Here is a 14,316-nt window from a genome sequence, read left to right as displayed (position 1 = left end):
TTCTGAAATTATTTCAGCTAAAACAAAATTACGGTGCATTTCACGAATCACCAGACGCGTGCCATCGCATAATTCTTTTTTGGGGTTGAGATTTAGAATCGGCATTACAGTGGTTCCTTTTGTTCAAAACCAATTTTTATGAGATGGCATTCCATATGGTGTGACCAGCATGTGCAGAAATTCCATTGGATAATAATAAAATAAAATTGTATTTTCTAGCTACGTGACTTTACCGAAAAAACTAAAGAGTATGGATTCCTGCAGTCACGAAAGCTTCAAATCTAGATGTATAATAATTATTTGTGATGTGACTCGGATCCACATAGCCAACCCGGTGTTACAGTGTTACAGTGTACAGACGTTAGGCACAGATCACCAACACCAAATGTATAATTGTCTTTATTGCATCAACAATAAATAACTTTCATAAAGATGTCAAATTTGTCACCGATGCGCATAAAATCATTTCATTGTAACCATAAATGTGTTTAATTTATCAACGTAACATCATATATTTTTTAAATACTGTGCAGTGCGTAATTATACCGCCGAGGATAAACATATTGCAGGTCCAACACGTTGTGAGAGGACCGATAACACGAATCTGGTTAAAATAAAACACGCACAATGTGAGAACGTCGGCCAAGATGATTCATTTATAGACAGCCAGGGTCATCGACGCACGACCATAGGAACCAATCCTGAAAGCAATAACTTAAAATATTACCGTCAAAATCTACTACCGAAACACTGCAAACGTCATCACTTAAAGTAAATTAAATCATTTTAGGAGAACGTAAAGTGTGCATTGGTGTTGAATAACATAATCGGCAATTTAAAAGAGCGAGTACACGTTAGGATGTTGGTGAAAAAGTGCTTATATCCTCATGGACGCTGTTGTCACAGCTGACAATTTCCCTTTTATCATTATAATCATCAGTGCCACCGCCGTAATGATAAAAGCAAGATCAACTTGAGAACTCCTTCCGCCCGACAGCCTTTCTTTCAGCTCGTTTGAAAAAACCGCTCGATGCCAGGTTTTGATGGAGAGTGCTTCGCCCGTTTCGCTGAAGACTTCTTGGAGCCGACGTGCGACCTGGGCCAGACGGGCAAACAGGAATATCAAACGACCAACGCGTACTTAGTGTTGAAATGCTCACGTGGTTAACACAGACACACAAGTGTGTTCTGTGGTTTTGTGCATTCATGTCACACTTCACAAACCACATCGCATCTTTAGGCATTAAGAGCTGAGCGTGTACACGCCTGTACGTATGTCAATCCACTGGTGGATGAGGGCCTCCAACGCCATGTAGGTTGTGGAGATTATTTGACCACACTTCACCACGTTGGTCAGTGGGGGTTCATGCAAGTGGGGAGCATAGTTACAGTCCAATAATGGATTTAACTGATTAACTGATCACCCATCCAAGCACTATCCAGGCTCAAGCCTGCTTAGCTTCCGAGGTCTGGTGGGATCGGGTGCAATGTAGGTGATTTGGACATATGCTTACACGTCTTTACCGAATATACATTATCGGACAGGTGTATGCTGGTGAGTTCACAACAATTAAATCAGTATTACCTTTTCAGCCCTCCGTTGGAAATGCTAGGCTGCTTCCCTGCCTCTGCTGACCCTGGAATAGACATTGCACAAGTCACCATTTCATACACGTTGTAGCAACACTGGCAATGAAGACGCCTCTCTACTGTTAACGCAGCGATGTACATCGCTCACCAGAGGCACGCGACACACCTCGCCCGTGGCCCATGAGCTCCTCGATGACTCTCCTGTTGAGGCAGACGTCCACGTGGCTGTTGAAAGCCACGAGGTCGGACGAACCTTGGGGGCGGAGACAGATTGGGCAGGTGAGAGCGCCGGCCGTGGCAGGCGCTCTCATCGTCCCGCTTGGAGCGCCGGCTGCTTCACGGTCTCCGGCGCGCTCCGCCAGCGGTCCACCTCCACCCTGCCGATGGCGGGGAACCGCGCATTCTCCGAGAGCGTCTGCCAGCTGGACGGTGGCATTGTTGAAATCCCGCGATTGGATTCGCTTGCTCTCAGATCCCTTGGGGTCGACAGCATCTCTAGCGGCACACGTCTGCCCGCTTTCTTCCGAATGGCACGGAGGTCGATTTATTTTGCACGTCGTTTGTTTTGCACGTCGCTCTACACCTCTGTGCAAGTTCTGCTCGGCACCGGAGGCGGCTGCGCACGCTCTCTGCCGCAGCTCGCCGCCATCATCTTGGGCCGGCGACACATTTCGAGTCGGGCGATCCTTCCCTCCAAGCCCGTGTCCCCACTCCGCGCCGCCGCTGGAACCGCCCACGAGAGCAACACCCGAGTTTTCGGTTTTACCGAGGCACTCGTCGATGTGCGCGTTGAACTCGGACAGGCTTCTGCTGTCCTGGCGCGTGTCGCACACCGGGCACGTGTACACCGGGACGGCGCCCTTGTCGCGCCGGGTCGGGCGGCCATCACCGCCGCGGCCATCGACGCCGCGGTCCGCTGTCGAGACGGGCGAGGGCTGTCGGGTGGCCCTGGCACACCGCCCAGCGGGCTCCAATGTGGGGCCAGGTGCGATGGGTGATGGCTGCCTGGCGAGCTGGCTCTGTCGCTCAGCCTGAACCCGCTGGAAGAAGGACTTGATGCGAACTTCTGGGCGTCCGCTCTTCTCCTCGTGGCCGGGCAGAGCAGCCCCAGTAGCAGAACCCAGTGCACTTTGTTCACTAAGTGGATGAGTCTAAAATGAAATGAAAACAAAAATGTTTGCGATGTTTACACATTTCTGGAATTGGGAATAAAAACACACAAGTGGCACACGATTTGTGCGGCTGGGCCCATACCGAGGGCTCGCCGAATGTCGAGCCATGCGGCAAGACGTCGATGTGCGGCGAGGCGACCTCCCTGCTGCTGCTGCTGCTGCTGCTGCGAGTGCTCTGTACGAACGTGCTGATCGATCGCTGCTTCTGCTTCTGCTCCGTCCGGTCGACGAACCCGGACAGCCTCACCCCTGCACACGCGTGCACGCACGTGGTAAAACAAAGTGTAGCCGGGGAGGATGGAACGCAAATCATCATCATCATCATCGCAACTTCATATTTATACCGCGCCTCCCATGCGCTAACATCGAGTCAACGTGGCAGGGGATCCCCCCAGTGGCAGCTGCCCCTGTGTGGCACAAGGTGAATAGAGCAATGGCCAGCAAGTGGGTATTAGTCTGCCCCCTCCTGATAAGTCACTGAGGAACAGCCATTATGCACTTATGTTATTTACAATGCACTGCTTGCTGAAACATTACATGGACTGAACTTACAAAAAGCATAGCACACAACATATAAATGTCACCATGTTTTGTTTAGCCACGATGATTGAATATTGCGAAGCTTTTAAATGCTGTCGGTCGTGGGAAATTGTTTCGTACCCATGAGCCGCAGTCGGAGTGGCTGGGGAGAGATGTTGTCCATTTCTGTCTTGAGTAGCTCCTTAGCGGCCGCGTAAATCTCTTCCCTTGAGGCCACGGGCCCGGGCAGCGACATCGCTCTGGTCTTCACCTTAAAACTCACGCTCTTTGTCTTCACAGTCACTGTGCGCCCCTGTCCAGCAAGTATAAAAATAAACAGATTGTCCCAATTAAGCCTTACAAGCTGTAGAAGGGCTGCGAGCACCTAAATGAGGCCCTCACGGCACACGAGGAGTTAGCGAGGCCAACATCGTGCCCGTTGAATAAAAGTGAAGTGTAAAGTCTAAATATTGAATAACCTTGAAACCTAAAGCCTAAATAGCATGCACCTGAGGTTAATTACCATAGTAATTGCCATTCATAATAAATTGCAAGCACAATATAATTGACAATGCCGCTGTGTTTGTAATTATACTTGACGCCAGGTACTGCAACGTATACGCTCTCGGCGTTCGCCAAACCACACTAATGTGAGTGTCAAGAATGGTCAAATAACTCCTATTGCCCGCATGGCGTAGGGAGGCCCTCATCCAGCAGTGGATTGACAAACGGGCTGCATATGTACAGTTTATGTCATACGCATAAAAAGAGACACGTACGTGGTGTAAACCATTTCTTATACTACCTACAGATATATCCGTAAGCGAACATCTCTGTCAGACGATGGCATTAAAGACTTTGGATACGAGTGTGGATACCGTCAGTCCCTCCTTGCTGAGGTCATTGGCCAGGTCTCCACACAGCTCCCAGCACAAGCTGTACAGCTCCTCTTGCTTGTTGATCTCACTGAATGTCCTGGAGGAAACACAACGAGTCGACGATAATGGCTCCCGACCGCAGACAGCTTCAACGAAGTCCCTCTAACAATTCTAGATTTGAGGCTTTTTTTCGAATAAACTAAGAGTATGAATCCTTGCAGTCACGAAAGCTTCAAATCTAGAATTAATACCCTCTACGGGGAGGAATTTCACCCACTTGATACAGAAAATCTGGCTGTGACGGTCCCACCTGATGACGGAGACTTGTGTTGCCTCCAAAACGTCGTGATTTATTATTATTTTATTTTTATTAATTTTAATTTAATTTTTTACTTGCGTGACTTTACCGAAAAAACTAAGAGTATCCCTCTAACAACCCAATGGTGGAGACTCACCTCTCTGTGCTCATGCTCTTTCGTTCCCCGTCCCTTTGGAATAAACGCACAAAAAAAACGAATTACAGAGGCGGTGAGACCCCCCAACCTTTAGTTGAAATATTGGGTACAGACTTAAGTGTGAATATTGTATTTTGAGCATTTTTATCCAAGTTCAGCACCGACAATCAAATGGAATGGCCAAAGCCGTCTGTGTGTGTGCTCCTCATGTGGACGATGAGGCCTATCTAAGGGACAGCAACAGCGGGAGCTCTATGGCGCCATCTTCCAGGGCTATTCTGTGACACAAGATAGTCACACTGCTTTGAGCTAGAGTTCCAAATGTAAATCACGTCATCACATCGCATGATGCTGATAACACAAATGGAAAATTATAGAGGAAAATAATCAAGAATTATCATATTCATACGCTTGGATTGTGCAAAGATTTCCAAAGTGTGTTGTCCTCTCGGAAATATTAAATTTAGTGAAAATGTTACTTTCAGAGCTGCACAACGATATGACATCACCCTGCAACGACATCATGGCAAAGCAAGTGGTGTCATCGCATTTATATTTAATTTATATTGGAATCTACTTTATGACAGTTATCATGACCCACTCACACAGACCAAAAAACAGATGGGCAGAGCAAATTAATGAACACTGAACCTTAGGTGGAAAGTGCTCAAAAAAACGAAACAATTGTATACATGAAGTAGCCATATATTATGAACTGCCACTATTATACAGTATTCGCAAAAGACAATAAACTTTCACCGCTCGCCAACCAAATAATTACCCGCATTACACACTGACCCGATATCTCTAGTCATGATCCCCTGCAATCTAAGAAATTCCCAGTGAGATAAATGGACTGTAAACTAAACTCCTAAACTATTTTTTTTATTTGACCAGGTAAGGCTCAATGAGATATACAGCTATTTCTCCGAAGCAACGGGGGCCATAAATTATAGCTCTACGAAGTGGCTTATCACGTGGAAATGTATAGCAGCCAATACTCTAAATGCACGTTTATAAATGTGAAAGGAAAAACCGAAGGACCCGGCGAAAAATACACATGACCACAGAAAGAACATGTGAACGCCAAATTTACAACAGGCGTCAGGGTCGGGATCGAACCTACGACCTCCTGCGTACCAGACAAGGAAGTTAACATCTCGCCACCGTGGTGCCCTAACTATCCCGTGTTGCTGCCCTGCTCGTTGCTTGAACGAAGTCACCTGTCAACGTGAGTGGAGCCCAAGCCCATGGAGATGCGCAGGAAGTGCTGGCAAGACCCCTCGGAGAAGAGCAGCGCCACCAGAGCTCTCTGCCGGTGCAGGTGGGCGCACGTGAACACGTCCAGCGCATTCAGCATCTTCTCCGTCACTTTCCCGATGCCGCTCACCTACCGGCATGAGTGGGCATTTCAGTACGCATATAACAGATTAAAGATCCCCGTATAGCCATACAGACTGTTAATGAGTACCTATGAAGAGTAGGCCATTGCGTGGCAGTGCTATGGTTAAATTTTTTGAGATTACTGGAGAATTACTTAACTGGGAAACGTCACAATCGTTGTCACTTACTGCGATAACTTAGTACGACCCTCGTGAAAGAGACTCTTGAGTGAGCTTTTCCTACACTTACACAAGTGTAATTATTTGGTCATTTGGTCATAAGTGTGTAGCATTCAATCATTCAGATCTAAATCACTACACCGATACGCTACAAAGGCGAAATAAGCATGTGCATGCATGTAAGATGGCAGACAATTCAACTGAAACAATTTTCTATTTTACCAGGTAAGGCCCACTGAGCTATATAGCTCTTTTTCAGAAGCCACAAATGATAGCTCAATGAAGCGGCTTATCACGTGTAAATTGATAGCAGCCAAATACTCTAAACGCATATTTCTAAATGTGGAGCGAAAAACCAGAGGACCCGGATAAAAATCCACGCAACTACGGGAAGAACAAACTCCAAATATACCAGCGTCAGGGTCGGCATCGAACCCACAACCTCCTGAATACCAGGCAAGATAGTTAACATCTCGCCACCGTTGCACACAGAGAAGACGCAAGCATCGTGGGCACCTTGCGTATCGGCAGCTCATCCACAAAGTTGCGGATGGCATCCCTCGTGGGCTCCAAGCGGTACTGCCCGTTGGGTTTATTCATGTCGCTGCCAACCTTCGCCAGCAGCATGTTGGGGGCGATGCCTGCAAACACAAACCCAAACATTGCCAACGCACACCCACAAGTTGATTGGGAACAATAATGTAATGGTCACGGGGAGCGGCGATGAAGTGATTGATACACTGCTCTGCAAATTCGGCGACCTGAGTTTGTTTCCCAGTCACGGCTAAGATCGGTGAATTGGTGCTCGGCCACCCCAACCTTCACCAACCCCGCACTGACCAGCGTGGTGACGTACGGTCAAACAACACCCAAACCCGACGTGTAATGGACAGGCCTTCATCCAGCAGTGGATTCACAAGACGTTTGGCCAGCGTAGAAGAGTTGGCCAAAACACCCCCTCGAGAGGTGAGGAACGTGAAACAAGGGGACGACCCAACAGCAAGTGGCACTGGTGAGATACCATAACTGGGATTTGTTTTTCTTTTGTCGTTTCAGTGACCTAGGTTGATCGATCTTTTAAACCAAACCAAGCTGTTTTATTTTACCAGCTAAGGCCCACTGAGCTACATAGCTTTTTCAGAAGCAACCTGGCCACAAACGACAGACCCTCCTGGAGTCTAACTCGAGATGCATTGACTCACCGGCGCTGGCGGTGAGACCCGTTTTCTGCTCGATGCGGAATCGCATTTCCTCGACGGCCTCCTCGACACTCAGCCCAAACACCACTGCCGTCGACGAGCGCTCAGGCGCTCCGTTACGGCTCGCGCTGGCGCCAAACCCCGACGCGGCATTTTCACTTCCACCGATCTGCGGCGGGGTGCTATCGAACAGTTCTGGTGAGTAACTCTGGAAGGATGCACCATCGTTTGCTTCATCTGTTTGTTTATCGGTTGTAAAGCCTCCAGCTGGTGATACATTTGGGTCACACGTGCTTTCCGCCGTGCCACCGTTTCCGAGCACCCTCAATGAGTTTTTGTCATGGGCGTTGTGCACCGCTGAGCTGGTCTGAGCCACCCTGCACCTGTTGCAGTCCCTCCCCTGGCACAATCCCTCGTGAGCGGCGAAGGTGCGGCGGCTTTCGGGCCAGGCTTGCCGCTCCGCCAGGTGAGCCGTGATGTCCAGGTAAGCCTCGTCCAGGCTCATTGGTAGAAAGTTTGGGTCATAATCGGCAAGGACTTCTCGGACCTGTTGGTCACCATTCAATAAGGGTTATATTTCTAATTCACATTATATGAATGAGTGTCTTGAGTTATACTTTGAATGACTACCATTTTTTATTGCTCATTTTATTAAAGTCTATTTTTTCCTATCGATTTGAATATTGTTAATAAATATTTTACACAATTTCAATTTCACAACTGTACCTATGTTCTCGATGTTCAGGCAATGTTTAAACTCTATGTAAAAAAAATACCTTTTGAATGCTTTGTGCCTTTACCTGGCTATATAATTAATTAATTGTCTTTGCTATGTAAATATCTCCTCATTCTGCATGACCTATTTGTTAACTTAGCCGTAACTACACAAAGGAGTAATACAGCTCACCTGCTTGCTCACGGCGGAGTATTTGTTGAAATTCAGTGGGCAGATGACAAGATCAGGACACAGCTTCTTGGCGATGAAGCCGGGCATGGCGGCACGCACGCCAAACCTGCGGGCGTGGTAGTTGGACGTTGACTACACGTGCGGAACACACACACACACGCACACGCACGCCGCTTGCTTACAAATCACCCACAATTCAAGCAGGTGGCCATGTTAAGCAGGTGGACTACATGGTTGAGGCACCAAAACGTGCAGGCAAAGGCCCACAGAAAATATCCATCATGCGTTCAGCCGGCATGCCGCGTAATTCCTGGTGTTTTAAAAAGATTGCAAAAAGGAAATTACAGCATCTACACAAATATATGCAAACAAGGTCAATTTTTTTTACATTTGCCGAGTGATTCGTGCACTGCGTTAAAAACCTGCCAACCTGAGTGAAATTCCTGGCTACGGTTGACATCAGTGGTGAGTGATACCTAAACCAATTCTGAACCCCCCCCCCCCCTTCACCATCCCACACCGACAAGCAGGAAGAATGGTCAAACCTCATAACATGGAGTGGGGAGACCTTCATATAGCAGTGGATTGACCTCAGGCTTTACTTATTTAACGATGTATTAGCAGGTTTCAAGGACAGAATACTGGAAAACATTAAAAGTGTCAGTGATTTATCACTTCACAATTGTATGCATTAATGCTTAACTTCTTTCGCACCGTACGTAGCCACCCGTCCTAATCGGAGGTCATGCACTGTATATATTTGCAGGAGTAAAAGAACAACTCCTACAGGAAAGAAAACCAATGCCTAAACTAAGATTACAAATCACATGACCTACAGTGCAATACGTGAGCAGGGAGAGGCACACTATCAGAGAGTCATTAATCCTTCCAGACCTTAAGGAAGACAATTACGTGCTCAAAGCACCTGTGGGGTTATAGCGAGCAGCATCTCGTTGCGAGGGGAAAGGATTTGCGAGAGACATGCAAAGCCTTTTGCGCTGTTCATAATACAGCACTGAGATACATTGGTTGTTGCGATCAGAAATGTCCAAAGACCACTTGTTCGGTGCAAACTCTGCAAATTATTGGATTTTCTGCTGCAGCTGAGTGTTGCTTATCGTGTATGTAGGCAGAGTGAGTACAATTGGTGTATCGACTTGACAAGGAGTCTCCAGAGAGTCTGTGACATAATTTACAAGCGCAGACCAGGAGGCACCTGCCATCCACTTGGGAATCCTCCACCCACTAGGCACCCTTATTGTGCATCAACGTTATTTCCACGTGATTGGCATGGTTGGCGACGTACGGTGCGAAAGAAGTTCAACATACATACCTGATTACCCTCCACAGCAGCGGTCGGGAACCTATGGCTCGCGAGCCATATATGGCTCTTCCGGTGACGGTATATGGCTCCCAGACAATTTAGAGTTGAAAAAAAAAATCAGTTTGGAACTGATTTTAAAATGCTTGCGATATTACTTAATAATACTGTGTCATTTTAAAGTAAACAGAAATTAGTTTTGAAGATAAATTTCACGGGTCACGCCTGCATGAAGCTCAACCTCACCACGTATGAACCAGACTACAAGGCCATCAGCAAAACCATGCAGCACCAGAAGTCGCATTAAAAGTAAGACATATTTAATTTATTATACGTTAAAACTACTATATGGCTTTCAATGAAATATATTTAGAAATATTTGGTTTTTATGGCTCTCCCAGTCAAAAAGGTTCCCGACCCCTGCTCCACAGTCTCATCTCGCCGATTGAAAACTCATTTCTTTAGAACTGATTTTGTGTTTAGTTTGTTGTCCTTCGCCTCCGCACCTCCGATTAGCACGGTTGGCGAGGCACGGTGCGAAAGAAGTTCAACGTACACACGTGCATGTAACCGTGAATGTCAGTGCATTCTCTCCTGGGTAAGTAAATGATTGGGGTTGTCACGACATTTTCGTGATACGATACAATAGTGGGTTGCAGCGGTGGCGAGATGTTTTCGCCATATCGGTTTCTCATAAGTTTGTAATTGTCTTTCACATTTCTATTGTATTATCTTGCCGTCATTTAGTTGGGAAAAGTTTTAAAAGCATTAATTTAATGTGTATTTATTGCTATTTGCTTTCTAACAGCATATTGTCAGGATATGGAACATAAAATAAAATGAACGATAATCCGATATATTTTGCAAAATGGACGATACAAATTTTGCGGACTTTATATCATGCATCCGTGTCATCAAATCGCAAATTACTCTTTTGGGATTACACGTGGTAATCATTACCGCGTACAGGCAGACCAATGCCCACGTGCAGGCCAGTCCTGAGTCACCTTGTCCCTCACACGGTCCCCTCGGCTACAATGCACTCCGAGACGTTTATTTACGTTACGGGCGCAATATAAATGAAAGGATCATTATTATTACTACTACATCATTTATAACAATCCGAGCAAGTGAGAGTGCGTCGAGAGCTCTCACAAGCATGCTCATGGAGCCGACGGCCATGGGCTTGTCCTTGAGCTCTGGGAAGTCCCTCATCTCCACGGCGGCATAGAACATGTCCATGTCCACGTGCACGATGGTGCGGCTGAGGTCGCGGGATTCTTCCAGACGCTCCACCAGACTGTCCATCTGATGAGTGTTGCAATATTGGGTGAAAGCGATTCGCAGCTACTTCCCCACATCTTCTGATGAGCACGGTTGGATATGTGCGGTGCGAAAGAAGTTAAACATACATGCATGCTTAGCAGTCATGTAACGATTTGCTCTCTCCCCACGATTCAATTAACTGTTCATTTAGGGAGGGGGGCTGTCACAATTCAAAAATATATCATCTTAATTTTTTGTGGTTTTTAACATCTCATTTTCATGCTCTGTCTCATGTTTGTCCTTTTCATTATACCAGTCTAAAGGTTACATCAGCACATTAGCGTAAACTTGGATTAATCATAATTGATTTTTAGATACACAATTTGATGCATGGAATGGTGGTGCAGCTATTAGCATATTTGGTCTTGAACCTCGGGGCCTGAGTTTTATTCCTTTCCATGGCTACCGTTAGTAGCGAGTCGTCTTAATCGGTCCTGGAAATTACCTTCACCAACTCAAACTGAGCAGCACGGTAAAGTATGGATTGACAAATGGACTATAAAATATATATCTTGAGCATAATAATATATTAGAACAATTGTGGATTTGTACAGACTTTGAGGAGTACAGCCTACACACAAACCTGCAGCTCAGCTTGTCGGATCTGCTGATCGGTAAGCTGACTCTTCTGCTGCAACATCTTCTCGATCTTCTGGTTCACCTGCTGCTCCTTCTTCAGCTCATTCTCATAAAAACGAGACCCCTGCAATACAATTATTAGTATGACTCAAAAAATGTGGTGTTAACTCGGTGGCAGCTGCTTGTCATGTTGTTGAACTGACATTAGGAATACATTCCAAGCTTGCCATATATTTAATGAACACCAAAGTTTATTAAGTCAGCAATTGGAGGTGGTCATCTGTAATTCAACACTTTGGAGGTAAGGTGTGGTGGATCGTGCAGATTTGTTAACCAAAATATTCAAAATTTTCTGGGCTGAAAAATGGCCATGAGATAGGACAGCAAGTGGTTTCCTAACGTGACTGTGCAGACCTTTAAGTATTATCCCGTAATTCAAGTAGCAGGATTCCCTGGGTAATCCCGTTTCCTTCCAGACCACAAAATAGTCGTTATTAAAGAGCTGGACAAACATCCTCGTGCAAATTATGAAGTTTTCCAGGATAAATACATCTCATCATTCATGGATATGTCCATTAGTCAATGACCAAATGAACTGGAAAGTGCTTAATCTTGTCAGATGTCAAAAGCTAAGTAAGTTTTGAACCTGGCTAGTGCTTCGATGGGAAACTACCATGCATAACAGTAGTTATAGGTGGTTGCAGAGTTATGTGGTGAACAGCAGATATGAGTGCAACAAACCCATTTTTGTACTATACCATTGTCCATCTACACTCCCCGCCTTTATCAATGGGCACTGACCAGCATGGTGAAGTATAGTCACATAACCCCCACGACTCGCATAGCAGAGGCCTTCATCAATAAATGGATCGATAAAATGGTCACACATTTACACGTTGATCAATCAAACACGGCCACCCCCAAAGGTCTGTTGGGCAGTGCAATTGCCCGTGATTGGACGATGCGACACACCTTGGAGATGTCAAGGATGACTTTGTTAATGCGCTCCTTATCCAGCCCCTCCATTCCGGCCTTGTTGTCGTTGAGGGCCATGCAAGACCCAAGCCCGGGGGCAGCCACGGCTCCCCTTGCTCCCTCCATCTCGTCTCCAGCCTGAAGGGGGGTCCCCCCTCACCTGAGATCAATAAATGCCTACGTGACTTTACCTAAAGAACCAAAGTATGGATTCCTGCAGTCACGAAAGCTTCAAATCAAGATTATATTTGGCTGCTATACATTTCCACATGCCGAGCCACTTTGTTGCGCTTACCATTTGTGGCCAGGTCGCTTCTGAAAAAGAGCCACATAGCTGAGTGGACCTTAAACTGGTCAAATAAAACATATAACGTGGTTTGAACCCTGGACCTCAGCGGTGATAATTGCGCGTTCGTCACAGTCATTATTAAACCTCTTGAGTGATCCAGACTCACGATCCCAGTAGTTCTGGCTCGGTTCTTGGTCGTGTTTCTGACACGACCACTGTGAACCCCCAGATAAAGATGCGGTTATATTCAAAAGGCATTCGGCAGACATACGAAAAAAATGTCTGGAGACATTTTTAATGGCATGACACTGGGATTTTTGCACACAGCGGTGTGTTTTTTCTGGAATATTTGCTGGTTTATCCAGGATGTTTCTGTTGCGCGTCGTCGCTTTAAGATGTTCTGTGTTCGTCCGGATGATCGCTGCAAAGTATGATCTGTGTTTTGATTTAGTGTGCCGATCTTAAAGGTGCATTGAAAATGTTGATACTCCGACTGATGCTCCTGCTGCTGTGGAGTGACTCATGCAGCCAGCTATGGCTGCAGGGTTTGGTAATACATGTTGTTTATGTCGTTTATTGTGAAAATTCGGTCACAGTTCATATGATCACTGTTTCATTGCTTTTATGGCTTTATTTTGGTGATTTTCTAAAAGTGTTTGGTTTGGCCATGTTTGTTTGTTGTAGTACAGTTAGACTGATGGCCTTAATCTAAGTTGTCTTGTGGTTGTTGCTGTTGTTTGACTTGCATCCCACTGGGATTTTTTCACACAGCGTTGGTGTACGGTGCTTTTTCTGCAATATTTTGCTGTCTTTTCTTGGATTTTCTGTTTGCACATAGTCACTTTAAGATTTTTTCTTGTTCATGTTTTTGTTTTTTGTTTGTTCAAGAGCCGAATGGCTCACAGGGCAAGAAATACAGTACCTAATAAATGAAACTTGCCAACCCCAGGGCACCCTGTCGCCTCACGGCTTATCCCTCAACACATTTAAACACACGGCAACCAAAGTAAACGCAAGCGCGACGCGGGTCAACCTTTTCCTTGTACCAATCTGCATTGACCGGCGTGGTGAAGTATGGTCAAACAACACCCAAGACGGTCACGGTGCGGAGAGGCATTCCATACGGCAGTAGATTGACAAAGCAATGACAGTTTATATATATATACACACACACAAAACACTGTACCAATATCCCTCGTGTAGCCTTAACAGACTGTAGGGGCAAGTGCCATTAGCGAGTAGCACCTACGAAGGCCGGCGCGGCACACGAGGGGGTGGGTGGCTAGCAACCCCTGCCCCGCGCGCCTTTGTCTTCCCCAGTGGCGATGTTGACTGACACACTCATGTGAGGGCACAATTACCGGTCTGGATAATCGTCAGCCGGTGTTGTTTGTTGGCCCGGCGTGGAGCTCTCTTCACGGCGACGTCGAATCCGCGTGAGTGCCGCCCCACCGACGCCGCTTGTCGTTTCAGTTCAAAATTTCACCGCGCGCGCCGTTTCACAGTCGGCCATCTTACGTAGGGGTAGGTGGGGAGACTGGGAG

At 46.4% G+C, this 14,316-nt stretch overlaps 1 protein-coding gene across 3 annotated transcripts; it reads right to left on the bottom strand.

Moving 5' to 3' along the window:
* Positions 1-383: 383 nt before the first annotated feature.
* POLK (DNA polymerase kappa) lies at positions 384-14,295 on the bottom strand. Of its 3 annotated transcripts, none has more exons than XM_061570736.1 (15): positions 14,134-14,295; positions 12,481-12,643; positions 11,513-11,632; positions 10,759-10,911; positions 8,283-8,414; positions 7,379-7,922; positions 6,693-6,817; positions 5,838-6,004; positions 4,615-4,647; positions 4,160-4,256; positions 3,423-3,594; positions 2,845-3,011; positions 1,739-2,741; positions 1,586-1,637; positions 384-1,096 (listed from the first exon to the last, which is right to left on the bottom strand). In XM_061570736.1, the coding sequence occupies exons 2-15, from the start codon at positions 12,607-12,609 to the stop codon at positions 1,006-1,008; spliced, it is 2,985 nt and encodes a 994-aa protein (XP_061426720.1). In that variant the 5' UTR covers positions 12,610-12,643; positions 14,134-14,295; the 3' UTR covers positions 384-1,005. The 3 variants fall into 3 exon arrangements, with proteins under 3 accessions (XP_061426720.1, XP_061426722.1, XP_061426719.1); XM_061570738.1 differs by having other exon boundaries at positions 1,757-2,741; XM_061570735.1 differs by having other exon boundaries at positions 1,730-2,741; positions 12,481-12,621.
* Between the last annotated feature and the right edge of the window lie 21 nt (positions 14,296-14,316).

The sequence above is a fragment of the Lethenteron reissneri genome, chromosome 46, assembly GCF_015708825.2.
Source record: "Lethenteron reissneri isolate LAM-NWPU_2019-01 chromosome 46, ASM1570882v1, whole genome shotgun sequence".
Taxonomy (NCBI): Eukaryota; Metazoa; Chordata; class Hyperoartia; order Petromyzontiformes; family Petromyzontidae; genus Lethenteron; species Lethenteron reissneri.
Note: the sequence above shows the minus strand (reverse complement) of the source record. Positions and strands in the feature narration are given on the sequence as shown.

Excerpts from the sequence above, each read along its gene's own strand:
- POLK (XM_061570735.1), bottom strand. The coding sequence starts at position 12,609 with ATGGAGGGAGCAAGGGGAGCCGTGGCTGCCCCCGGGCTTGGGTCTTGC. Across the intron at positions 4,648-5,837 it reads GGCTCCACTCACGTTGACAG|GGACGGGGAACGAAAGAGCA; the intron begins GTGACTTCGTTC and ends TTTATTCCAAAG. Across the intron at positions 1,097-1,585 it reads TCCAACGGAGGGCTGAAAAG|GTCGCACGTCGGCTCCAAGA; the intron begins GTAATACTGATT and ends CGTCTGGCCCAG.